Source organism: Carettochelys insculpta, chromosome 4 (genome assembly GCF_033958435.1).
Source record: "Carettochelys insculpta isolate YL-2023 chromosome 4, ASM3395843v1, whole genome shotgun sequence".
Taxonomy (NCBI): Eukaryota; Metazoa; Chordata; order Testudines; family Carettochelyidae; genus Carettochelys; species Carettochelys insculpta.
In genome coordinates this window covers 79,494,810-79,522,471 of record NC_134140.1, presented here as the reverse complement: position 1 = coordinate 79,522,471, position 27,662 = coordinate 79,494,810, and the positions used below count along the sequence as shown (strand labels likewise).

At 43.7% G+C, this 27,662-nt stretch overlaps 1 protein-coding gene across 1 annotated transcript; it reads right to left on the bottom strand.

The window, feature by feature from the left end:
* Positions 1-67: 67 nt before the first annotated feature.
* Positions 68-21,656, bottom strand: CTSO (cathepsin O). Its single transcript, XM_074991884.1, has 8 exons — positions 21,444-21,656; positions 17,719-17,827; positions 15,174-15,307; positions 11,937-12,104; positions 10,192-10,313; positions 6,532-6,695; positions 5,942-6,034; positions 68-2,584 (listed from the first exon to the last, which is right to left on the bottom strand). The coding sequence occupies exons 1-8, from the start codon at positions 21,627-21,629 to the stop codon at positions 2,550-2,552; spliced, it is 1,011 nt and encodes a 336-aa protein (XP_074847985.1). The 5' UTR covers positions 21,630-21,656; the 3' UTR covers positions 68-2,549.
* Positions 21,657-27,662: the final 6,006 nt, after the last annotated feature.

The following is a 27,662-nucleotide window of genomic DNA, read 5'->3' as shown; positions in this document are numbered from 1 at the left end:
GCTTCATAAAACCTTTCTTATCCCTTTATTGTATTTGGAATATATGACTAGGCTATAAGGGAATGTTCAAAATTCTTTATTTCAAAGGAATACTGTTAACATACATATTCAACATCATAATTAGTAAACCTTTCACATCTAACATGGTACAAAATATTTGTAAACGCTCTTCACAACTAAGCTAAAAGTTACATATGGTTTTATTAAAAAATGTAAATCTTGATTCAAAATTATTTCTACATAGAAAAAATTGATTGCCAGAGACAAACAAAAATTCACAAAAGTTACTAAAAAATAAGCAAATGACACTGGAGTGCTTTAAAATTCAAAAATGACATCAGTGTCTGCTCTTATGTTCCACAGATCAAAAAGTTCAATGTCTTTATAATCACTTTCCAGAGATTCCCTCTGACCAACACAAGGTAAAGGGAGAAGATAAAAGAGAAACCAATCCAGCACTCTGTGGCTAGAGGAATGAACTCCAAGACTACCCAGATAAAGGTGCAGATTTCAGAAATGCAGAGAGAAAATGACATATCTGAGTAGCCCTGGTTCACTCCCCTGCTAATAATGAGCCAGAATTGATGATGGACTGTTAGACAGAAATTAATACGGAGAACGCAAATTTAGTGACTTATAAGCACCTTTTAGCTATAACAATCATAGTCTGAATTTCCCTTTTGCAGAACAGTCACAGAGAGGTAGCCGGGTTAGTCTGTATCTGCACAAAACAAAATAGCAGTCACGTAGCACTTTAAAGATTAACAAAATAATTTATTAGGTGATGAGCTTTTGTGGGACAGACCCACTTGTTCGGATCTGGAAATTCTGATGAAAGTAAACAGGCATGACAAAAATGTAACCCAGGGATAGGGGAAAAAAAAAAAAAAGGAAATGAAAACTGAGAAATCAACTACAAGAACAGAGGGGGAGGGGCAAATAGGGGAAAGAAAGTTATTTACTGCAAGTGTCTATTAAGTTAAGTGACTTGCTTGAGATCGGTACAAATATCAAAGATGGGGAAGCTGTCTTTGTAATGCGTAAGGTAATTGCTGTCTCTATTAAGACCAAATGGCAAAGTGCCAAATTTGAGAATAAAGATTATTCTCAGTGTATTTTCAAGTTCCACACTTTGCCTCTTGGTCTTAGTAGACAGCAATTACCTTGCACATTACAAAGACAGCTTCCCCATCTTCTGTCCTTGTAGCTGTTTTGTCAGTTTTCATTTCATTTTTTCCCCGCTTTGTTAAATTCTCATTATGCCTGTTTACTTTCATCAGAATTTCTGGATCTGAAGAAGTGGGTCTATCCTAATAAATTATTTTGTTAGTCTTTAAAGTGCTACATGACTGCTTTCTTCCTTTGGCAGAAGTGTTATTAATGGAGGTAGAGAAAGGAGATTGAAACAGGTGCTACCTCAACACTTTTAAAATAATGAAATGGCTCATTTGCAATCTTAAATAAATAGAGAGGATATAGCAGGTATGCTTTCATAACTCAGGTTGACTACTGTTGTATCCCTAACTGGGAAAGTGTTTTCTGAATTGGTAGGTAATCAATTACCTTGTAAGACAAGAGCATGTCAACTAGATTTCAGAAGACATGAGAGGTGAGGCTCAGCAGACATGAAATTACATTTATGCAAGAAGGCACAGATACATTTTCATGGTTCCATCAGTATATGGTGTGGTCTGTTTCCTTCTCCATACTTCTTTTCACCTTTACAGAACAAGTGAGATGTTATAAGAGGTTACAACATGGATGAAACCTGCTTGCTTAGGTAAATACTGCCGAGCGGCCCATAAGAAAACTGTAGAGAATCACAGAAAGCAGAAAGCAGAAGCAAGACAGGAAGCCCATGTCAGTGCAAAGAGTACCTACTGTTAAACAAAATTACAAGAGAAGCCAATCCAGGCACCAGAAAGTGAAAGAGTGGTTTAAAAAAAAACACTCTTTCACACAAGGTTTTTGAAAATAGAAGACAAGAGGAAATAAAAACAAGTTTCTCCTCATATTAAAATGCTTTTAGACTGCCCTGTCATTCAGCTATGTTTCTACACTGAAAACCAACAGCAAACATAATTATCCCCTGTCATGTCTCCTCTTGCTCCATTTCATTCTAAATCAATTGTGACATTAGTGAGTTTTTGTGCCATACTGTTAGCATTTGTCAGTGGGCGTTTTTTGGGACCGAAACAACTTCTAGTGCTCTATGCTTTCTATCTAGGGTTACAATTTAAAATATTTCATTAGGTGTTGCATAAAGATCAAACTTCCAAACTGATCACCACAATGGGACTCTTGCTTTTTCTTTGCGGGTATTCAGAGTTGTCTGTGCAGCTTCAGTCAGATTTAAGGGCATATCGTCCTGAACTCTGGCAATGCTGTGCCTGTAATGTCCACCAGACCATCCCTTCATAATAAAATAGTTTTTAAAACTTTTGAAGTAAAATATCTTCATATTGAAGAAGTGTAAACTTACAGAATCCCCGTGCCTGACAAATAACTGCCAGCAGGAAGGATTGGTTTTATTGTTTGGCGAGCTGGTGTCAAACGTACACAGATGTAACTGTATCTGCTATACCTAGAAGTAAAATACAAATCAGATGTTGAATGAGTATTAACAATGTATTTACTTCAAACAAAACCTGCTGATCCGAATAATCAACTGAAACTTAACTTCCAAAAGTCCTACTTCAATGGGCTACCATAGGTGAAAGGCAAAGAAAAGGAAAACAAAAAAAAGTTTTGCCTTTTACTGCTTTATAGTATACGAAAACAGCTACAGTTTTCATCTCCTCCCATGAAATAAAAGGATTTGCCTTTATTTTCACATTGGAAATCTACAGTTTTTTTTTCTTGAGCAATTTAACGTAATGCTGGTGAACATATACTGTGTTAGCACACGTGGAATAGTTTTCCTAGTCTAAGACTCACAATCAGGGCTGCCCCTACCAATAGGTAAAGCACGCAGCCATCTAGGGTACCACACTGCCCCAAATTTCATAGTGTTCTACTCAGTTGCACGCTGCCTATGAGCTCCTGCTGCCAATCTTCTCAATGTCCTGACTCAGCACCAGTTTGGCCACCCTGTACCCTATCATCTGGCCACATCTGTTGACTCAGCACCGTTCAGCTGCCCCTAGACTCATCCCCTGGTCACCTCCATAAGGCTCAATGCCCAGCACCCAACTCACCAGGCAGATGTGAGCAGCCCGCACAGGCTGTAGGACTGAGCAGGGGGCAGCCACCCAGCAGGTGGCTGGAGAGAAGCAGCATGTTCCTTTTAAAAATGCTGCTTCTCTCCGTCCAACTGCCTGCTGTTCCTCCAGCCCACGCCCCCCTCCCAGTTTCAGGGTGCTAACTCTCATGTCCTGGTAAATGGTGTCTGGTCTGGGACAGCTGACAACCTCTTTTCCCAACTGCTTTACTTGCCCTGCCCCATGCCAGCAGGAGGCAGGGCGCTGGTGCTGGTCAGCCTAGGGCACTGGCACCAGCAGGAATGGCCCTACTGAAAATCCCTCCCCCTAAGGACTGCAAAACTGCTGGTAAAATTAAACCCTAGGTGTGCTCTGATGTTCTAGGTCCTCCACAGATCATGCAAGGCCCATCTAGGGAAATGTGTGGTCCTGGTACAGCATGTTTGCTGGTGCCTCACCTTCCCATTTTGCCCCATTTCATCCCAGTTACAGATGTTTGGGGTGGGGGCTATTACAATTGTCCTTCCTTTCTTACTCTTCTTCGCTCTCCTAAATGTCCTCCACAAAAAAACCAAAAAAGATAGTAGACAGACAGTGTCAGTTAAACACCCCTGTGTACTCACACCACGTTTTCATTACTAAAACCTCCAGGAGAAAGAGTGACTCAATAATCATTGCTGAGGATGCCCAGGGTACAGGAAGGCCACACTCATTTCAGCTCCCTGACTGCATCTTCACTACCGCTCCTTTTGGAAGGGCATGTAAACGCAGTGAATCGAAAATGCTAATGAGGCACTGATATCAATATGAAGTGCCCATTTGCATAATGACAGCCACTTGCCCCACAGAAAGTGCTGCTTTCAAAATGCAAACTAGCCACGTAGACAAGGTTCCTTCAAAAGGGAGCCCTGCTTTCAAAAGCATCCTTCTTCCTGGAAAAAATTAGGAAGAAGGGTGGTTTCAAAAGCAGGGCTTCATTTTGAAGGAACCCCATCTGCACAGCTAGTTTGCATTTCAAAAGCAGCACTTACAACATGGTTTGTGGCCCTCATTATACAAATAAGGCACTGAATATTCATATCAGTGCCTCATTAGTGTTTTTGATCCACTGTATTTACATGCCCTTTCCGAAAGGGAGGAGTAGTGTAGATGCAGGCTCTCTGAGTAGTGCCACTCCCCACAGGAAGGCACCAAACAACAGCTCTTATATTCTACCTGAGTGCAGCTGTGACAGGCTCTTGTCTGAAATAAGGAGTGGAAGATTGAAGGGAAGCCTTCTGCATCCACATAAGGGACTGTCACAATCTAGTCCAAAATCAGGAATTCAGATTATTTCAAAAAAGAGAAGTCACGAACAGAGAAAAATTAAGATTAATAGATTCACTCAATCTCTACTGCTTGTCTCTGATCAGTTTAGGGCATTGGCAATTTGCTTCTTTGCTGAGAAAGGCGAAGAGACAGCTGGGTTAATATGAGTATTACCATGCTTTAATTGTACTCATTTTTCTCTTGGTTCACTTCTACAGTTGGCCTGCTTTAGTTATCGTGACTCAAATGTTATCCAGAGTTAGTGCATACAAGAGTAAGTGAATGTTACCAAATGTAATCAGTTAAACAAGGGCACTGATCTTTGTGTAGTCACATCAGTGCAAAGTGAGTGCAACATGTTATCCAGTCTGATCTGACACTATTTTATAGCCACTTTTAACTAAGGGTTGAACCTCTCAGATTCAGCACTCCTTTGTCCAACAACATCCCTGATCCGGCACGATTTTAGTTAGCCAAATGTTCACTTATCATGGATATCGCCAAGTTTCCCATAAAGCTGGTTTACAGCCACCAGTCCTGGCACTCAGTGTTCTGTGCTGTCATTTAGGTCTGAATTCTAAATGTCTTCTAAGAGCCCCAATAAGTAGTAAAAGTATTGGTACTGCTACTAGACAATATTGATCTCCTGTGGTTTGGCAAATTCTTTGGTTCAGCACTGGTCAGGTCCCAAAAGTGCCAGACCAGAGACCTTCAACCGAAGATCCTGAGGAATCATGAATCAGGCACTGAGACACCTAATCCAAGACAGATTAACCCCACGTTGCTTTAATTGCTAGTAGCATTTCTGTACAAAATGTAAATATAATCATTGTAATCAGGTGTGTGACCCTCATCTCGAAGGCTCTGATCTCATGAGATATTGAGGAGGCTTCGTCCCCTCACAGCATCAGACCCTAAACAAGATCAAAATACAAATGACACATGGTCTTTGCCAAGAAACTAGTTGAAGTGTAATTTAAAGGACTATTTTTAAAGGAAAATTGGCAGGCAAGAACCTTGCATCCTTTGCAGCATCACTGGGCTGTGCACAGGATAAGAGTTCATGTCTGGAGAGTTGCTTGCATTTGCAGGACTGAATCCTTGCATAACATGGTTCTCTACGCCCATGTAGTTTAATTAAGGTAACATGTAGTATATCTTGTTATGCCTTAGAGCTTTAAATTGATAAAGTGCTTTATGAATATTAATTAGTCATTAAGATATATGAATTAGGTCCACTGGCAAAGATTTGATTCTATTTACATGGTTTTTTCACCTGCAACTCATCTTGTCCTCATTTTACAAATAAAGTGATTTTGTGTTTTTATAATCTTGACATCTAGCTGAAGTACTCTGCAGGTCCTTTCACATACATGGAAAAGCATAGCCCAGCATGCACCTTTACTTTCAAACCAACCGTTTGTTTGACTTACCACAGACATTACCACCTATTTTAACATGGGCATAACCATCTATTCCCCACGTGTGCCCCCATGAGTTGCGTACAATCCAGTAAGGGATGCTTCCTGCAAAAGGAGAGACTTCTTCATAAATAATTACAGAAAATAGCAAATTTTGCAACCCTGATAAAACTTAGTGCACTGTCTAATTTGATCCGTTGTTTTAGTGTTTCACAGTTTATACTAACTTGATTTAATGGCAGCGGAATCTGCTATTAAAGGGCAGTCAACAAGCTGATGTCATATTGCTGCCGCTACAGCACAGGAAGTAATATTGAGGAAGTAATATTCAAATGCCATACTTAGATTGACAGAATACATTGTTGTATTCTTATTACTATTTTGTCAATGGGGTGTACAGAGTGCATTGGGGATCCATCTGCACGGATGCAATGAATACAAGTACAGTGCCTAGGTGGGCTGAACATTTAACACTTCTTGATAGACAGATACTTTAAATATGCTAGTTTCTAAACACATTCTTAATAAAAGATAAAATTATTCAGTGAAGCAGAGTAAATATAAAAGCCATAGGTTTGTGACTCTAGCTAACAAAACTTTACCTGTTCTATCAAAACCAGTGATGAGAACAGCATGATTTGCTTTTCCACTGGAGCAGTGATACTGTATGATCCCACCCAGATAATCCTGCCAGCTAACTGCGTCCACTACCACTGCCAATGGCCCACAATTAACAAGCTGCTTCATCATTTCATCTTCCATGCCACTACAAAAAAGAAAAGAGACATAATCAAAAACGGTTACATGTCAGTCTATCAAAACCAGTCTCCAAGTCACTCAGCTAATTCTGCCCAATTTAATGTTCAAATAACCAAACTGTTTCCTGTGAAAGTTAAAAATCACAGGTCAAGATGAAGACAGAGTAAGGTAGGTGATACAAAGCAAGGAACTTGCCTGTATTAAAGAAATAATTAAGTAGATTTTGGGTCCAGTTGCTGAGGCACAACAGACACTATGTAATTTACCTGTCTACTTCCTTACTTGGCTTTTGATAATCCATAATATCTGTTAACATGCCACAAAGAAAACATTAATGTTCAGTACATTTTTGAAGCTCATTGCAGCTTTCCTTCAACAGTGTAGGTTTTGGATAATTGGTGACCAAAACTGCATAAGAATATGTATTAAACATTGAATTTTAGCTAACAAAACCAGCAATTCTAATGACATTTAATTAAATGTTTGTATAGTGAATGCTTTGGGTAATATTAATGGCCACTCATTAAATGGTATTTAGTTTAAATTAGTTTGCCCATCTAGCCTATGTCAGCACAACACCCTAAGCTCAAAACAGGCTATTTTAGCGTGTGGCACTGTCTCAACAGCACCACATGCCAAAATAAAACCTTATGTCAAGGTATCCCTGTAGTCCTCATGTGATGAGGTGTACAGGTATGATGGAATAGCACACCCCTTACCTTGAAAACTGTTTCAAGACATTGGGCACATTGCTTAGATGCAGGCAGCTATTTTGGCATACCTTCGTATCCCAAAATATGCTCACCATGTACACATAGCCTTACATAGACTTCTATACAGGCTGAACCTCTCTCATCCAGCAGAACCTGACCAGTGCTGAAGGAGAGAATTTGCCGGACCACAGAGATCGATATTGTCTAACACCTTACAAACACTTCTACTGTTTACTGAGCTCATAGAAGACATTTGGAGGTAAATTACAGCTTAATAAGAGCACGGAATAAATACTGAGATCCAGGACTGGTGGCTGGAAGCAAACACTATGGAATCACAAGAAACTTGGCCACCCCCCAAGATGTGTGATAGTCCAGCTAATTAAAATCATACCAGTTTAGGGATGTTGCCAGACAAGAGAATTCCAGATTAGAGATGTTCAACCTGCAGTTAGTTATTCTACAAGTACTGCTCTCAGGACAAAAGCAGTTAAATCAAGTGACTAACACACTCTCACTTTTTTTTTTAAACTGGAGCTATGAATATTAGCCACTGTAAGTGTGTTTAGTTTTGTTATTACCAAAATTATTCAACAATAAAGCTATACAGCTACAGCTGACCCTTGAGTTACACGAGGGTTCTGTTCCATGCACCCTCGCGTAACCCAATTTCTGCGTAAGTGGAGTCCGGCATTTTCCCTGGCGGAACACATGAGCTGCAGCCGGTGCAGCAGAAGAAAGGTAAGTCCTGGGGTGGGTGGGCAGCTGGGGAGGGTTAAGGCTGGCAGTGAGTTGGGGCTGTGGGAGGCAGGCAGCAGGGGCTAAACCTGGGCTGGGTTAGGGCTGCAGGGGGGCAAGGGGTGGAGCTGATCCAGGCCACAGGGGGTTTGAACTGGGGCCACACACAAGGGGTTTGAACCAGGGCAGGAGTGCTGAACAGGTGCTGCACATGGGTGGAGGGGGCTTGAACCAGAGCCACCGGCAGCGGGTTTAAACCAGGGCAGGAGGATGGAACCAGGGCCACATGTGGGAGATCTGAACCAGGGCGGGGGTGCTGAGCCGGAGCCGTGCATCGGGGTGGTGAGCCGGAGCCAGAGCTGGGGGTGGGAGGTGAGCCGGCGGGGGGTTGAACCGGGTCCACGTGCAGGGTTTGAACTGGAGCACAGGGGGTTTGAACCAGGGCGGGAGGATGGAACTGAAACTGCGTGTGGCGGGTTTGGACTGGCGTGCAGGGGGTTTGAACCAGGGCAGGACAATGGTACTGGAACTGCGTGCAGCAGGTTTGGACCGGAGTGCAGAGGGTTTGAACACGGGTGGTGGGGAAGTTGAACTGGAGCTGTGTGTGATGGGTTTAAACCGAGGCAGGAGGATGGAATTGGAGCTGCAAGTGGGAGGTTGGGATTCGGGCAGCGGTGCCGAACTGGAGCTGCATGTGTTTGGGGTGGCGGGGGGGGGGCTTGAACCAGAGCTCTGTGCGGAGGTTTTAAACCAGAACAGAAGATGGAATAGGGCCACGCACAATGGGTCTGAACTTGGCTGAGGGAGGCGGTTTGAACTGGAGCCGCGCATGGGGGATTTAAACCGCGGTGGGAGGATGCAACTGACGCCATGTACGTGGCAGGGTTTGAATCAGGGCGGGGGTGTTGAGCCACAGCTGCATGTGAGGGGTGGGGAGCCGGAGCTGGGTGTGGGGAGTAAGCTAGAGATGTGCACGGGTGGTGAGCCAGCAGGGGAGTTGAACTGGCGCTGGGGCGGTTGAGCTGGAGTCACGCCTTAGTGGTGGTGAACTACAGCCGGAGGCGGGGGTGGGGGATTAGCAGGAGATATGCGTGCGTAGTGACCAGGGCTGGTGCGGGGGGAGTTGAGTTGGGGCTGTGCAGACCCAGATGGGGGGGGTTTCAGCCAGAGCTGGCGGGGTGGGGAGCAAGTTAAGCACAAATGAAAATCATGCATTTCCAGGGCTTACTGTAGGAATCAGGGGTCAGCTGTGTAAGAGAGGGGTTGCGTACTGTGCATTTGCATACTCTGAGACTTACTGTACTTATTTTTTCACTGTTTGGTCAGATTGTCATCCTCCTGCTACTGGAATGATTTTTCACAGGGGGTCTCTGAAAGCAAATTGTATTGTACTGACAATAGTTTAAAATTAGAAAGTCAGCTTAGTACATAGTGAAACAGAGCAAGTTGTCTTTGCCAATTTCATTAACAGCAGTGTTTGCTCATGTCAGAGTCTGGAAAGTAAGGGATGTTTGCAATGGAAAGGCATGCAAGATAGGTATGGACTGAAGTAATCAAATGCCTGCTGATTTCTTTTCCAGTGAAGTTTGATAACAGCACTAGGATCCTGTTGTTCATTAGGCATGTGACTAATGTTCAAAAAGTATATGCATAAAACTGAAATCTATGAGAGAATGCATTTTGACTGTACAGTAGCTGAAAATGACTTTTACTCTGATTCAGCTCTGAAGAAGAGCTCTGTGTAAGTCAAAAGCTTTTCTCTCCCATCAGAAGAAATTGGTTTAATACAGGATATTACCTTGTCTACACAGTCTCTCTAACACCCAAAAGCTGACGGAGTTACAACTGTATTTTACTCTGTCATTTCAAGAGTCTGGACCACAAATGAATATGATTTTATGTACTGTGGTATGTAGGACTAACATATGATTGACTAACGCCATCAGTAAAATAACCTTTGGCTGCCCAATGCAGTGAAGGCTTTGGCTGCACTTCATAGCCCATGAACACAGGGAAGACGTACAGCAAATAAAAAGAATCAGTAGTGATTACCTGAAGTCATATGCAGCAAAATCTTTGATTGAAACTCCAAAATCGGAGCGCTGGAAATAATGGCACAGTCCTGTTTGAGCTTTAAAAGGGTAATCAGAATCTTTCACTAATTTTACTTGTGTCTGTAAGAAGATAAATTAACGAAAATTCACTACTAAAGCCCAAAGTGAATGTACAAGCTGCTCTATTGAGTAATCTCCTGACATTTTAGAACACCAAGGCTACGTCTACACGAGCATACTACGTTGAAGTAGCCTATTTCAACGTAAGAATATCGAAATAGGCTACTTCGATGTGTATCGTCTACACATCCTCCAGGGCTGGTGCCATCGATGTTCAACGTCGAAGTAGCGACGGAGAACATCAAAAGGAGCCGCCCCGGAAGGAAATGCGGAGCGTCCACACACACAAGCGCTCCCTGTCGAAATAAGGGGCCAGTGGAGCCCCAAGCTGCTCCCTTAAAGGGCCCCTCCCAGACACACTCACACTGCTCAGCACAAGATCCACAGAGCCAACAACTGGTTGCAGACCCCATGCATGCAGCATGGACCCCCAGCTGCAGCAGCAGCAGCCCTGGGCTAAGGGCTGCTGCACGCAGCAACCATACAGCCCCGCAGGGGCTGAACAGAGCGTCTCTCAACCCCTCAGCTGATGGCCGGCATGGAGGACCCCGCTATTTTGATGTAGTGGGACATGGATCATCTACACATGCCCTATTGATGTTGAATGTCAAAGTAGGGCGCTATTCCCATTTTCGTATAGGAATAGCGATTTCGACGTCTCGCCGCCTAACGTCAATTTCAACATTGAAATAGCTCACGGCACGTGTAGACGTGACACGTACTATTTCAACATTGTGCCAGCTACTTCGAAGTAGCCGGCTAGAGTAGATGCACCCCAAGTGGTGTGAATACACTCATTCGTGCACCCTAACCCCACGCAGAAGTTTAAAGAACCACTGACACACCATGAGTACCTCTCTATTTACAAACAATTCAGTTCATATGGCCAGAATCCCAACAGGAAAGAGCTGAGGTGGCAGGGGAGCACTGAGGGAGGAATCCTTCCTCTTTAGCCACAGGCAGCTATGAACCTTCTACGCAGTCTACTTCTGCCTACTGGCTAATGAAACACCATTGATATACCTTGCAGCACCTATTTCAGGTTCACAAGCTGTCTTACAAGAAGGCCATGCAGGATGAAGATGTGCACCCCATGTAATGAAAAATGAAATGTGTCATTTGAAGCTGTTAGCATCCTGGGTCACACTGCCTCATGCTTCAGGACTGGAGAGCTCTTTAAATAGCATAGTTGGGCATGTAAAATCCCTATCATGACAGCTAAATAAATGGCTTCTTTTTAGTGGCGTGAAATGCCCACAGCATCTATCTGAATGAGAGCATGGGTTCTTAATATCACAGCAAATCAGGCTCAATTTGCTCAGGCTTCATTTCATGGCGAATTGAAATGAAGATGCTACTGAATTCCAGAAACTGTTTTGTTCATAATACATCCCTGCTGCTGGATTTGTTGCATCCATAAGCAATGCATTTAACTCTTCCAACTCACACACACTTCACACTTTGGTTACTCTGGATTCCATATGAAATTAAATTCCAATCAGTGAGACGTGCTGTAATCCATGCACATTTTGTACGACCAGCTGGTTTTTTGTTTGATTGTTTTTTATAAAATATGTTTGCATGGAAAACCTGTAAGGAACAGATTTATAAAAAGATTCAGACCTGATTCAGCCAGCTGAGAGCACTAACAGTAGAGCCACCATGGCAGCCATAGTTGTTGTATGAACAGTCAATGACCTGCTGTACACTGAGTTCTTCCAGATTTTTCTCTTTGATTGCATAGGCCGATTCTATTCCACCCACAACACTGAAAGCCCAGCAGCCTCCACACTGCAGGGGAAAAATCCAATATTTGTCATTGAATAGTTTTTTGCGTTACTGCTAAACAAACAAAAGAAAAAAAAAAGGAAGCAGTTTAAATACAGAATGTTTCTTCTAATTGTTTTAATTATGGCAGCTAACTGTTCACAGCCAAAAATCTCAGTAAACACTGTCTTCTTGAATCCAAAATCCAATTTTAAAATGAACTTAGCTATCCCTAGTTTGTATTTTGACAAACAACAAGTACAGCATATAAGTGAAAGAATGAAAAGACAACACAGAAACAGTGAGGCACAACAAGGCATAAATGATCAGGGGAGCAAGACTTAGGGTGCATAAAACATCCATGGCTGTTTCAGATCAGCTGACTCAGACTCTTGGGGCTCAGGAGCTTTTCAACTATAGAGCTGATGTCCTGGCTTGGACTGGAACCTGGACCTTCCTCCCACAGATGCCCACAGCCCATGCCTAGACAGCTACACAACAGTTTTTTAGAGCCCCATATCCCAAGGCCCACAAGCTTAAGCCAGCTGACTGTCTTGGCCTCTGGGTGTTTTACTGCAGTGCAGAAATATCCATAGGATCTATTATACTACAAAGAGCCAAAAGAGAGAATAATAACGGGCCAGGTTCTTAGCTTCACACAACTTATAGTTAACGTAGCACTGAATGAGGGAAATCAGGGAGTGAAAAATGACTCCCTGATCCTCCTCGTGGTCTTGGTTGCCACTTAGAGCATCCTACTGTTTGCTTCAGCAGGTTCCAGTCCTCAAGGGACTGTAATCGGCTGGAGACAACTTTGCTCCACATATGCTTCTACTCTTCCACTGATATGTCCCTACCTGCACCCAGCAGACTAACTTCTGGGGTTTGTGAAGAGGGAGGCACTAGAGTTGAATTCTACATCCATGGAGACTTCGCCACATTGAGGGAATTCCCAGCAGATAGTTTGTGGTCAATAGCAGCTCCCTGTTGAGCCATTAATAGATGCAAATAACAAGGCCAGGTACTAAGTCTGTCTATTTTTATTTAGAAAGAATGCAAACAGTTTGAGCATATAAGGCTAGGTCTACACTGCAGCAGGGGTCAAACACTCAGGGGTCAAAGTTGACCTTGGAACTCCTCACAAGCAGTGAGGATTAAGGAAAGTTGATGGGAGAAATGCTCCTGTCAACCTTCTTCCATGTAGACAGCCACAGCAGTTGAACATTGATAAGTTGATTTTAGCTCCGCCAATTGTGTAGCTAAAATCGCATATCAGTGGTCAAATGCTTTGTCTTATGTAGATATAGCCCACGTCTGGGGGTATAAATAGTTTCAGTCAATCACACTGGAAATTTAAAAAAAATATATGTATCAAGTATATACCCTTATACAACTCGATGGCTGTGTCTACACTAGCATTGCACTTTCGAAAGACGTATGCAAAGAGGAAGTCAAAAATGCAAAAAAGGTACAGATTTACATATCTAGCACCTCATTAGCATATTCTTAGAAAAGCAGTGTAGACGGGGCACTTTCAAAAGTAAACCCCATCTTTGAACAAAGACTTCTCATTTTTTTTTTGCTGGGGGGAGAAGAGTTTGTTCGAACATGGGGTTTACTTTCGAAAGAGCCACAGCTACACTGCTTTTCTTCTTTTGAAAGAAGTTCTTTCAAAAGAATATGCAAATGAGGCTCCAGATATGTAAATCTGCACCTCAGTTGTATTTGCATTCTTTTGAAAGAGAGCCTGTATTTTTGAAATTACGTGCACATGTAGACACAGCTACAGGATATAGTGAACTGATCTGAAAATCAGAATTTCCGTCCCAAATTGGGACAAAGTTAAAATATTGACATTTTTCACAGAACAGAAAACTGAAAATTTTAGATTAAGATGCATTTGTGTATTGTTGTTTTGAAACTTGTTATTCAAACCCATTTTTCCAACATTCCTAAATCAAAACATTTCAGTTGTTCACGGCTAATCAAATCACTTTAATTTATCTGATTTCAGTGCGGAGGTGTGTGCATCTGAGTTACAGGAGCATGTGAGGGTTAGGGTGCTTCAGGACTTATTTGCTCTCTATGGGATGGACTCCTTTGTCAGATTTTGTTTTCGGAAGATCAATTTGAAACAAAACATTTTGCTTACAGTTGACAAAAATCAACATGTTTTCCACAGAAATTTTCCAACTACGTCTAATATACAGCTATATGGCGGTCAAATAATTCAATGCAGTTCCAGATAATTATTGCTTTTGTTCTTGGGAAACAACCCCTGTTCAGATGAATATTCCCTTCTGATTGCTATGCTCTTAGGGTGCGTATACACATGTATTCCTCTTTCGAAAGAGGTATGCAAAGGAGGCAAATCAAAAATGCAAATGGGGTTAAATTTGCATATTCAACACATCATTTGCATATTCTGATTTTGAAAGAGCTTCTTTTGAAAGAAGAAAGCCAGTGTTGATGCTGCTCTTTTGAAAGTAAACCCCATCTTCGAAAGAATCCTTCTTCCCATTAAATAAAGGGAAATGATATAAAGGGAAACACAAATGAGGCCCAAATATGCAAATTTATACCTCATTTGGATTTTTGATTTACCTCATTTGCATACCTCTTTCAAAAGAGGAATGCCAGCATAGACACACCCTTATAGCCCTTCTTAAGTTACATTTTAGCTTAATAGTACCTTTGATCAAGAAGGATTCTGAAATACAGTACGTTAAGAATTGTAACACCCCACCACTGAGATGCAGCCATCTCTCAGAATGGATACACTGGTATTTTAGCAGAGCACAGCTACACTAGTGCCCAACATAGAAACTGAGTTTTAGATAGGCAAAATATAATCTCTATAATTTGCACGTGAACAGGACCCTTACATTAAGCCTTCCTCCTGTCAACACCACTCTACAAATTAATCAGAAAAGGATGTATGCTGTAATGCATCATACGTCATGTAGAACTCCTCTTTAAGCCTGAGCATGAACCAGGAACAGTTTGGGTAGGAGAAATTTATTAATCCCAGGCCATAACATATGTAACAATAAAATACTGAATTTAAGATAGAAAAGAGAATGCAGAGCTTACTGTTTGCTGATTTCTCACTTGGGTGACAACATTCTTTTCTCTCCAGTCAAACTTTGTTGGTAATGGTGTTTCCTTTCTCTTCATCACTTTGGGATATCGGGGAACTCTGTGAGGTCTGCTTCTTAAATAAATAGCTTAAAACACAGACACACACAAACTATTACAGTTTAAGAATTGTTTATAACGTTACAGAAAGAACTCTTGAAAATTATGGAGGTCTGTTTATTTTAATTTTTTTTCAAATGTATGAAGCTAAAATTTAAGTAACCCAAAACAATCACTATATTGTAGAACTATTTTAAGTATTGTGTATTCCTAGAGAAGGGGATATCTTTGTAAGTTGATTGTTGGCCTATTAGGTGGTTTTATTAGAGCTGGTCCCCTCCAAAAAAATTACCAAAAATTGATTTAGGGAAAAATGAATTTGTTTCAACTTGAAATGTTTTCACAAAATATTTTTTTTCATTTTGGTGGAAAAAAAATCGCATTCATTCTTAATTTTCCCTTCTCTTTCCCCCAGTCCTCGAAAAAGGGGGGAGGGGATAAAAACACAGAGTAAGTGCTGAAATACAAAGTGCTGAGAAATGAAAATTTTCATTAAAATATTCATTGCAATTGAAATGTTTTTTCAGTAAAAATATTGTCTGATATGTTCCAAATCTTACTGAACACCTGTGCCAGTGCCAATTTTACTCATCATATAAGTGTAGGAAATCACCTTTCCTTCCAAAAATATTAAGGAAAATAAAAAAGCCAACAAATTTAAATTTTGTGGTAATTCCTCCAAAATTTTAGCCTCTCCAGATATTTAATTGAAAACAATCACAGCTAGGTCATGACAAAGTTTTCCTAATTTAGATGCTGCACATTTTCAGGTCCATAAAGTGATGAAGAATAGCTTCACAAGGAAAGGATTTAATTTCAAATGTGAATAACAAATACATTTATGAATTTGATAGTCAGCAGCCACTTAAGACACACTTTTACCCAGGCCAAGTTGGCTGGGGCTAAGGAGATTTTCTATTCCAAGATGTGCCACTAGTCTGCTGCACGACAGTAAACAAATTGTCTTGCTGCTCTGTGACTCAGTTTCCTTGAATGAAAACTGGGGATAGGGACAGCTAATGATGAAAAGTACCATTGAAGAGCTAGTCGTTATTATCATATTATAAACTGGTAACAGCAAAGTGAGTTTCAGATTTAGAGCAAAAGACAAGTGATTTTAAAAAAATCACAGGCATTAATTTTATCCCTTTTGGTATCAGATTTTATAAAATTGTTTCTTTGTATGTCTGTACATTAAACCATACTTGATGAAAGTGTTTCCCAATTTTATCTGCCCACAGAACCCTTTTAAATTCAAAAAAAATTTGCAGAACCCCAATAACAGTCTTATATATGGCAGACCACATATAAGTAAGCATAATATTAAACAACTGCTAAACAAGCTCATGATATCAACACTGAGTTTAACTGCACATCTTTAAAAACAGAAATCACATTTAATTTAATAGATTTTGTGGCAGGACCTGGGTGAAGGGCCGCTCACAGGGACCCCAAACAAACAGAAGGGCCTGCAGGACAATCACAGGCAGCTGGGTGGGAGATGGCTCAGCCTAATAAGAGGCCTTTAAAAACTCTTCACAGGGGGAAGGGTAGGGAGAGAGTGTGAGAGACAAGTGAGGAGACTAAAAGCAGTGAGAGAAAGCAGGTTAGAAAGGAGCAGAAGAAACAAACAGGAACTTCAGGAACCATAGAGGGAGAGTGAGGAGCTGCAGAGGCTTGAGAGAGGGACTTGTTACAGCTGCAGCCTGGAGAAGGTACCTGGGCTGGCCTGAGTGGTTGGGGGCTGGGTCCCCCCTTTATCACCCCTTGTCCCAGTGTGGGAAACTGGGCCCTTGAGTGGGCCCAATGGACTGAGTAGAGGCTAGAGGCCCAGGAATAGAACTGACTTTGTCAACAATTTAATAGCGTGAGTACAGCAGCTTATAGTGGTATATAACAGGCAATTGTACCACTGACTGTGTGTGCAGTGCTGATTAGTGACATCATTGTCCCCCTGCCTGGCTAAGCTGGCATTATACAGTGACACTTACTGTAGCAAACACAAATGACAATTGGTTTTAATAAAACTGATAAATGCTTAAATGTTAATTACCATTTTTAAATCATAAAATGTATTGTAGAGAAATGTTCTCACAGAACCCATATCTTCACTTTGTGGAACCCTGGGCTTCTGTGAAACATCTTTTTGGAAACACTGCTTGATGACATTACACTTGAGATATAGTTTTGACTGTATGATAGTGCTGGACAGAGGTTTGGTGGATTGGCCATGGAGCTTTCAATTAAACTTCTTTCAATGACTGGCAGTTCCATTGTGTCAGCAGTATGGTCAGATACAAACTCATTGACGTCCAACATAGTCTTTCCCTTTACTTCAATTAGCTCTGGATCAGGCACTAAGCTGGAAAGCCAGTGCCACAAAGCCTAAAAGCGATTTAACAAAGCAATGAGATTAGCAGCATGATTGTGTGTTTTTTACCTTTAAAATCTTCAGGATGCAAGTGCGAGAACTGATTTATTCCATAGATAGCAGTCTTGTTGTCATCTTTTGATAAAGAATTCAAACGCTTAACTCTTTCAACACTTTCCTAGAAAAGAAAATTACAAATTCCTGAATTTCTATTTGTTTAAGAAATGTAACCAGTTTTGCAGGGCTGGTAGAGTTTATCCAACATTTACATGTCTGAGAAATAAGTATATTAACCACAGTGAAAACCACCTGTGCTTGCAGCATTAAGGGATAACACAGTTTTGTGCCATCTTTATTATGTGTCTTTAGTAATGTGTTACAACTTTCTGAACTTTATTTTTAATTGTAGCTTCTTTCCATCCTTAGCATCCCTTCATTTTTTTTTCCTTTCCTCTATAGAGCACAGTATATCTTTCCCTTTGCTGTCTTTGGAGGGGGTCTCACTTCTTCTTTTCCTTTCTCTCTTCCTAAACCCCTTACATTTTTTTCCTTTCTCCACAATACATATCACTATCTTCTCCTTCCATCTATCTATCTATCTATCTATCTATCTTTCTTCTTCCACTAGTTCCTCCTACTCTGTTTACATCCACACTTAGAGGCTGTTGTAGATAAAACTGGTGTTTTGTCAACAAAACCCAGGCAACATCCAGATTACCAAGGCATTCTATCAGTGATAAATTGACAGAACACAGCACTTTTTGTTGTCAGCTGTAAACCAATCCCCACCAGAGGAATACTGCCTCTGTGGACAGAGATCTCTTGAAAGAAAGCCAGTCTGGCTGTTCTGGGGTGGGGGGGGCCCTCTGTCAACAGACAGGGCTTCCGGGACACCTGTCTGCTGTGCTTCTGGTTGGCCATTTTGCCAATAGAGTGGCAAGGCAGTCCAGCTGCTCTCTGCCGACAGAACAGATCACTCTTGAGATCCATTTGGCTGTAATTTGTCAACAGTTCTTTTGGCAGAAATCCTCCCACAAAAATTTCTGTTAACAAATTGCTGTACTCTAGACAGAGCTTCTATGTATAGGTTCACAAACAGATAGTTGGAACACTTTGCAAACTTTATTCTGGATTAATATGGCCATTCTGAAAAACAGAAGATGTAAGTTATCAGGTGGTGGTGGTGGGAAGGGGATGCTGATACTCGGCTTTGTCTTCTTGTGTTTAGCAGTTGTATGCCTTTGTTTGAGTTTAGATATTATAGTCAATGCATAATTTGGCTCAATTTAGTCAGCTGAGGACTACTGGAAATGTATTTTCTGTTGTGGTCAATTGTTTATGAAATTGCAATGTTTTCCTTGTTTTAACATGTTTTATGCACTGATTGCATCTCCCTCCCACATACTCTGATCCCATCAATTTATCATCTGTTTCCTAACCTGTGCAGAGGCATAACTCACAGAAATGACACTTCCCAGAATAATGACATAGGGCTTTTCACAGCCCCCGTCTCCCTCTTCACAGCACCACTGATCTCCTCCTCCCTCTATGGGCTGCAGCTCTCACCACGCTCAGGTAACTGAACAGCCAACTAACTTTTTCTGTCACACAACAGACTACAAAGGTTTAACAAATCAAATAGTCAAAAACAAAAGCTAAAAGGAACGAAGGAAGGACATGAAGAGGGTCCTTCTGCCTAAGCAAAAAGCCAACTCTGCCAACCTGCTGGGAGTCTTACCAGTGTGCTGAATCTAATTTCAGTTTAGAAAGAAAAGACTGCATCCCTTTGTACTCAGTTTGCATTTGGGAGTTTTTCTATCCAGCCACTTGAGCTGGAGAGTCCCTCTTACAGAAGAGGCACTAAACTCAGACTCCCTCATCCTCCAGCCCAAATTTCTTCATTTTCAGAGCATGCTGCAAAGTGCATCTTTCTTCCCCCCCTAGACTTATACAAAAGGAAGGGTGCAAAAAGGGTTTGCATATGAGTGCCAGGAGTAAAAGGACTGCATTTGTTGACCTCTCAGTTTCTCCCAATTCTATCGGGATGGGTTTGGCTACTGTCACAGTGATATTTAATTTTGTCTTTCTGGTTGGTCATTTTGGGGTTTAGAAGAAGTTGCTGGTCACTTTTTACATCTTAATTTTTTAAAATATTAGTTTGTAAGGTCTTTTGAGATGAAAGGCACCTAAGTACATGCAAACAGCATTATTACCTGAAAGTATGAGGCAGGGAGTGGGCAACAAGGGATGGATCATCTGTCCTGATGATCTCAAATGAGAGACTTCACTGGGCCCTGGGGGGTGCCAGCTCCATGTCCCCTAGAAGGGGTGGGATGGGGGCTAGCCTTCCTCATTCAGGCCTCTAGTGCTGCTGCAGGGGAGTAGAGTGTGCCCCATCAGAGGGCTCCAGCCACTGCCGCAGCTGACGTAGTGGCAGTGGCTGGGAGCCCCAGGGCCCCTTTAAATCAATGGGCACTGTTCCCTTTGTCTTGTTCCCACCACTCCACCTCATCAGTGGGCCTGATGCTCATTCCTCTGAAGCACCTGACATTGAAAGACAGGACACTGGGCTAGATGGACCTTTGGTCAGGCCCAGTATGGCTGTTTCTTACATGGCCTCAGCGAGACAAGGGTTCCAAGACAGCGAGAGGGGAAAAGAGGTGGGTTTGTTCAAGTACTCTGAGCTTAGTTCCACAACCTTATGCGCTGGGGCTGTGTCCACACTACAGAATTTTGTCAACAAAACTGGGCATTCTGACAAAACTCAGTGAGCGTCTACACCCAGGACGTTTTGTCGACAGTCTCAACAAAATGCAGCACTTTCCCCGCCAGCATTATCCCTCTCTGTGAATAGTGACAGAGGTAGCCCTGTTGGTCTGGGTTCTATCAAAACAAAAAAGCAGTCATGGAGCACTTTAAAGACTAATGGAATAATTTATTAGTTGACGAACTTTCATGGGACAGACAAACTTCTTCAGATCAAGTGGGTCTGTCCCATGAAAGCTCATCACCTCATAAATTATTCGGTTAGTCTTTACAGTGCTACATCACTGCTATTTTGTTTTGTCCCTCTTCCCTCAACGCTTCAAACAGTTGTAAACGCGCCGGAGCTCTTCTGTCAACAGAGGGCTTCCGGTTTACCGTTCTGGTCGGCCGTTGTGTTGAGAGAGGGCTGGGTAGTCTAGCTGCTCTCTGTGGACACAATGGATTGCCCTTTCGAGCTGCTTTCCTGCATAGATGAGATCTGGGGACAGAAGTTTTGCTGGTAGATCTCCTCCAACAGTGACTTCTGTTGCCTGATCGCTGTAGTGTAGACATAGCCCGGGAGTGACTATGAACTTCAAAACTGATAGGGCTGGTGAGTGAGAGAGGCCATCCTCGTGTGACAGGGGAGTGGGCAAACTGGGGCTCGTCTGAGACCAATTCTGCCATCTTATGGTGCAAAGGAAAGCACGGGGTGGGGGGCAGGTGTGGAGACAGGCCGGCAGGAGTGCCTGGAAGAGTAGCGGGTGAGTGGCCAGGCGGCAGGGATGGGTGACTGGAGTTAGCTGGCGGGGCAGGGGCGGGTGGCGCTGGGATGGGAGGAGTGGATGGAGGCTGTGCTGCCGGCGGCACTGGGGGTGGGAATAGAGGGAAGACGCGTTGCTGGAGCCTGAGCTGGCACGTGGGCGGGGGGCTCCTTGCTGGCTCTGGGGAGGTACAGGGGCAGGATGGGGGGCCCCGCGCAGGACCGCCTGGACTCGGCAGGAGCCGAGCTACCACTCCGGGTGAGCGCAGCGACAGTCGCTACCTACCAGCAAGGCGGCCTCCTCCCGCCCACCCCCGCCGGCCCAGCGCGCCAGGGCCGGGTGGCGGAAGCCGCGCAGCTCCGACCGGCCGCCGCTGCTCCCCCGTGGCTGGATCCCCCGGGGCTCCGGGAAGGAGCCGCTTCCCGCGCCGGGGAGCAGGCGGCACAGCAGCCAGAGCCCCAGCAGCTTCATGAGGCGGCCGCCACCAGCAGGGGCTCAGTTTCCCTTTCGCCTTCCGGCCTCCGGCGGCTCCTCCTCCCGTCGCTGCTGAGGCGGGCTGGGCTGGGCCGTGCGCCTGGCTGGGTCCTCCAGCCGCTCTCTCCTGCCCCCTCCCCCCCCCCCGGGAATCAGGGCCTGAGACTTTCCGCAGGTGCTGCCTGCCAAGCTCCTGCTGCGCGGGGACTCTCCAGAGGGCTGATGATCACACGCCCGCCCATGGTGGGGTTTTAACAGCTCGTTTCAGGGCCTGAGGCTGCCCTGCACTGGGCTAGTGTCACTGCGCGGCTGACAAAGTCCTAGGGTCTTACAGATGTAGGGGATGTGGCAGAAGGAACGCAGTGCTGCTGAAGGCTGGGAGGAATGAGTCTCCCAGAGGTCATCTGCATGAGAATGCAAAGGTGCGCATGTGCGATACCTTTTCAGGCAAAGCCTAATGGGTAGCAAGTAAGCCATGAGATTTGGTCTATTGTAAACATCTAGTTGTAAAATCACAATTTAAGCTGACACTTAATGCGGGAGTTGTGAGATCTCACCAATGCTCTGGGTTGTTGTGGGGGACAGGGCAGTCGCCTTAGCTGTGTAAGACATTGATTACACATGGCTCCCTGGTTTAAAGCATTGTGAGAGACAAAGGGAGGGGTACTGGTTGAGCCAGCTTGCTGCGTGCCTTGGCCATATAGCTATAAGCCTGGCTTGACTAACCCTCCCCACCTGTTAAAAGATAGAGTTAGATACCAGGGTGTTGGTGAAACCCCCCACTAGAGATACCAAGAGCTGAAATCACAGAGTGGTAGCTGAGGTTACATGGAGCTGAAATCACTGGGTTCTGCCTTAGGGCAGTCCCAAGCAGTGGGGTTAGGATTGGTGGACAACAGCAGGACCAGTGGGCGGCTGGTAGGCGTGGCAGTGGCAGTAGACTATGGTGGCTGGTAGGCGCGGCGGCAGATGACAGTGACTGGCGGGCAGCTGGTAGAAGCGGAGGTGGATGATGGTGACTGGCAGATGGCTGGTGACAGCAAGGGGAGGCTACAGACAAGTGGACAGCTAGTAATGCCCTGGTGATGTATCTGTGGGCTTTGAGTTTGGGACTGCACTGCAGAGGGTACACCCTGTAACTGTGTGTGTGTGGAAAAGGGCCAAGAGCCCCAGCAAGAGACTGGGTTCTACTGCATATGGGGATGGTATCTGGGTAAGAGGGGTTTTGTCTCTTCTGTGCTGAGATATACTGCATCTGTCGCTGTAACCTTGGGGTAGGTTACGGTCGTTAAACAAGCCATTTCTATCTCAGACTCTGTGCTTGCGAGGGGAGGGGAGAACCGCCTTACAGGCACCCAGCACGGGGGTGAAATTGTCCCAGGCCACTGGGTGGGGGCTCAAGCCGGTTGGTTGTATCCTTGATAGGAAAACCCCACAAGAGTTGAACCCGGCCCTTCTGGCAGGCATCTGGCGTTAACAGAAGGGTTACACACAGGCCCGCACCTTTCCTGATGACGTGGAAACCGGCTTAGGGTTTCCAGTGCAACTTTGTTTGACCCTTGTAAGGTTATTGCCTTGGCTAATGTGTTTCTGTGTGGGCATTTGCTTTTCCTGGTTATCTGGGGTTGTTTGGTAATCACGCAAACGGTTGTCCGCGCAAAACAAACCCGCCGTCCTGTAGCACTTTAAAGACTAACAAAATAATTTACTAGGTGATGAGCTTTGGTGGGACGGACCCACTTGTACACAGAACACTAAGTACTTCAGGGGCAAAAGCTCAGTGTGAGGCTAAATAGGAGCTTTAAGCCTGGGTACATGTGTGCAGGATGATACCTATGAGTACTTATGCTCTGAGTGTATGTGAAAAGGGCAAAAATCCACTTACAAATTTCTGTTGCTTAAATTCTTGCAGGCGAACATTTTAGATATGTCAGGTATTATTTATAAATAAGTAATATATTTACATAATTTTGTTGCATTGCTTTTCAGCTGTTTTGATTTCATTAACACTTTTACCCCTTCCTGTGTATATTTGTTAAAGCATAATACAAATGTAGAAAGGCGGTCTCTTTCCTACCTCATGGGCAATTACATACCAAGAAAATCTTGTGATCCTCTGAGTAGGAAGTAGGGTTATTTTACTGACCATAAATATGTATGGCATGAGCCATGAAGTGGATTACCTTTGCTTGTATGCTATAACTACGTCTTGGACCTCTCTCGTCTGACAATCTCTGGACTGACACCATCTGTGGGATGGTATTCTTTTAGCTAGCTGCATGTCCACTTAGCATGGATGTGGCCAAGCTTCCCCACCATCCACCCACGCACCAGTCCTGGCTCTCAGCATTCTGTGCTGTTATTTATCTGTAGTTTACCCCTAAATGTCATTTGAGAGCCCAGTAAGCAGCGAAAGGGTTGATAATGCTGCTAGGTAATACTGACCTCCTGTGGTTTGTGAAATTCTGAGGTTTGGCATCAGTCAGGTCCCAAGGGTGCCTGACTAAAGAGTTGCAACCAGTATAAGCTTTGCATCATAGCATCTGCTTTTAAAAGACTCAAGCTACAGTGTTAGCGCTGATGACCTTGGCCGTGTCTACACGTGCCCCAAACTTCGAAATGGCCATGAAAATGGCTATTTCGAAGTTTACTAATGAAGCGCTGAAATGCATATTCAGCGCTTCATTAGCATGCGGGCGGCAGCGGCGCTTCGAAATTGACGCGCCTTGCCGCCGCGCGGCACGTCCAGACGGGGCTCCTTTTCGAAAGGACGCCACCTACTTCGAAGTCCCCTTTTGGACTTCGAAGTAGGTGGCGTCCTTTCGAAAAGGAGCCCCGTCTGGACGCGCCGCGCGGCGGCAAGGCGCGTCAATTTCGAAGCGCCGCTGCCGCCCGCATGCTAATGAAGCGCTGAATATGCATTTCAGCGCTTCATTAGTAAACTTCGAAATGGCCATTTGCATGGCCATTTCGAAGTTTGGGGCACGTGTAGACGTAGCCCTTGTGTGACTTTCAGTGCCTCTGATGACAATATAAACATAATTGAGAAAATGCCATATAAATGTAATGTAAGACTTGTAAATTTCAGGTTTGGATTACAGTATAAAGTGTCTAGTTTACAAGCATTTGTTCAGGCATGAAAAGTTACTTGTCCATTTATGCTGAGATTAAATGTTGCAACCAAAAATAGCTGCGCTTCCCTCTCCTCTCTGCCCCAAAAGGTGGGAAAGCAAAGGCAAATAGGATAACCAATAAAACTGTCAGCAACTGTTAAGTAATGGTCAGTCAATAATACAGTAGATTGTTCTGTTATCACCAATTACAAGGAGAGGCTGGGGAAAGAATACTTTGGTGTGTGGTATGGGGCAAGGAGTACTGGAAAGGGATGCTATTCCTTTGGGGGCAGAGTTAAGGTTGTGGTGTACATCATTTGTAACAGTGGTAAGCTATGTATATACGAGGATAACACTGGAAAGTATGTGTGGTCATTTATGTCCCCTCAAATTTTACTTTTCTCGGTGCTGACACTGGTCTGACTTGCCATTTGTCTCTTAACAGATGAGGATTTGCTGATTGCAGAACTGTGGAACGAGTTGGTCTTGTAGTTGTGCTCTTCCCTGAAGTGCAGCCACATGTGTTGCAGGAGTAGGCAGAAGTACAGCCTGATCATTGCAGCTCTGTGGGGAGTTCAGCTACCAGCTGGTCTACCTCTCTAGTTTTTTGACTAGTGAATTTTCTTTGGGTTGCCAGTTCCTATTGGTCTGATGAATGCCATTATTACAGTGGGATCAGTGGAATTAGCCTACATAGAGATACTGTAATGGATTTAAAACCAAGGAAATTAGTTACTCAATCATGCTGTGAAGAGTCCAATTAATGTGGACATCATCTGAACTTTGTTTCATGAAATGGACACTTGCTGCTGTGTTGTAATGCTACCAAGGCATGCATATTTTGAGTTTGTTCAAGGTTTCCTTATTCTGATTTAAAATTGTTTGGACTATGAGGGTTATTGGAAATGCTGGACAAGCTGCTGTAAACAGCTTAGTTGCTTTCCATAGGCTGTGTAATATATAACCAAGAATAACCCAAAAGTGGAGAAGGATTTATTTCATCTATATTTTGACTGTTGTTGTTTATGTTTTTATGTCTGTCACTTTCTGCGTGTTTGTTTATTTTCTGGTCCACATGCTAAGTATCAAGCCTATTGAACGTCAGCCTTAGATGGTTTTTCAAGTTTTATCAATTTTCCGTATTCAGTTTAAGGTTTGGTTTTGTGTGTTTCTCAGACACTGTCTGAGTTCTACCATTGAGAGAGAAACTTTAGCCAGCAGTGTGACTACACCTCTGAGTTAGTCTTTCCAACCTGACATTATTTGGATCAGACTTCCTGGCTACTCAAGTCAAGACAAAATCCACCATTCCAACCTGCAGCTGACAACAGTTACCAATTATTTCCCACCAGACTACCTACAATATCTGTTTTTTCCTCTTTTTTGTAATCGGTGCTTGTATGTAAGGAACCTTATTTGAGAAAATGAACTACACTCATCCCTCGTTTAATGAGTACTTACTTACGAGTACTCACTAAAATGAGGAACATGTATACCTACCTTTATTTACTATATGAGTGAACTTCCCCTGCTTATATGAGCAGGGTCCCTGGCCAGGGGGCAGGGAGACCTGCAGCTGGAGCCTTCTCCCTCCCTTCCCTCAGACATGCAGCTGTCTATAGCCCTTCAGCTGTGGGAAGAGAGGGATAAGGCTTTTAGCCTGGTTCCCTCCCCTGCACTGGTGGGAACATGAAATGGACCAGCCATGAGATTCCAGGACCCATGAGCCATGGGGAGACTGGAACCAGCCTGCCCCTGGTTCCCAGTTCCTGTCATGCTGGGAACCAGGAAACTGACCAGCCCTGGTGGTTCCTGGCTCCCCTCCCCTTGCAGGAAAGTTCAAGTTATGCAGGGGTTGCAGGAACAACTGCTGGGTAACTCCCAGGGTTTACTGTATTAGACGCGCTCTGCAGACCTCCTCAGTCAGGTTTTAACTGCCCCCCCACATGGTCCCAAACTGCCTCTAGCCTTAAACCACTCCCTGATTTCCACCCCACCCCCAGCAGCCCCAATCTGCCTCCAGCATTAGACTCTCCCTGTAGCCCCAAACTTTCCCCAGTCTTAGACATGCCCCCCCCATCCCGCTGCATCCCTCAACAGCCCCAGCCTTAGACACTCCTCTTCCTCCTGCTGCCTGTTAATCTGGGCTGCTAGGCTGGGTGGCTCCCCCCCTGCCCCAGCCTTCCTGCTTCCAGCAATTAACTCAAGTGTGAAGGTTTTAGCACCTAGGCATAAGGTAATTGCTATTTCTAGTGATAGAGATGGCAGCCATCTCTGGCAGTTATTGCTATTCATAGCTATCTGCCTGAGGCAGCAGTATTAAGAAACTGCAAATGACTTCTTTAACAGCTACATGCAAAGCTGGAAAAAGCCCAGATGGTGACCTTTAACAAATCTAAAGGGACCCATGTTTGGGTCCCGACCCATAGGTTGGAAATCCCTGCTCTACACACATACACTACACTATTTCTGGTGCCAAACTATTCAAATACATCAGAAAAGTACCTAAACTCAGCTGGTTTATTCCAGGTTACAAACCCTTGGAACGAATTGGAGACTTCTACATGTATTTTAATGAGAATTTAGTGTTGCTCTTAAGAGTTTTCACCTACGAGCAGAAACTTGGGAACCAATTGTGCTCGTATAGCAAGGGATGAGTGTATTTTCTAACTAAGTTGAGGACATTTTGGTAGATATGTGTGTAATATTCCATCATCTCAGAAGACTGTTGAGACACAAAGTTGGTTCTGTAGTTTGCAGTTTTTCCTACATAATGGGGCTAGTAGAGAAGAAGATTGACTTACTATTTGCAATTGAAAGTAAGGTTGAGGCTATTGGAAAGAACTCTAATATTAGACCTGGAAACCAGAGTTACAGCTACTCTTCAAAGTAAACCAGTAATCACAATGCCAGAAAA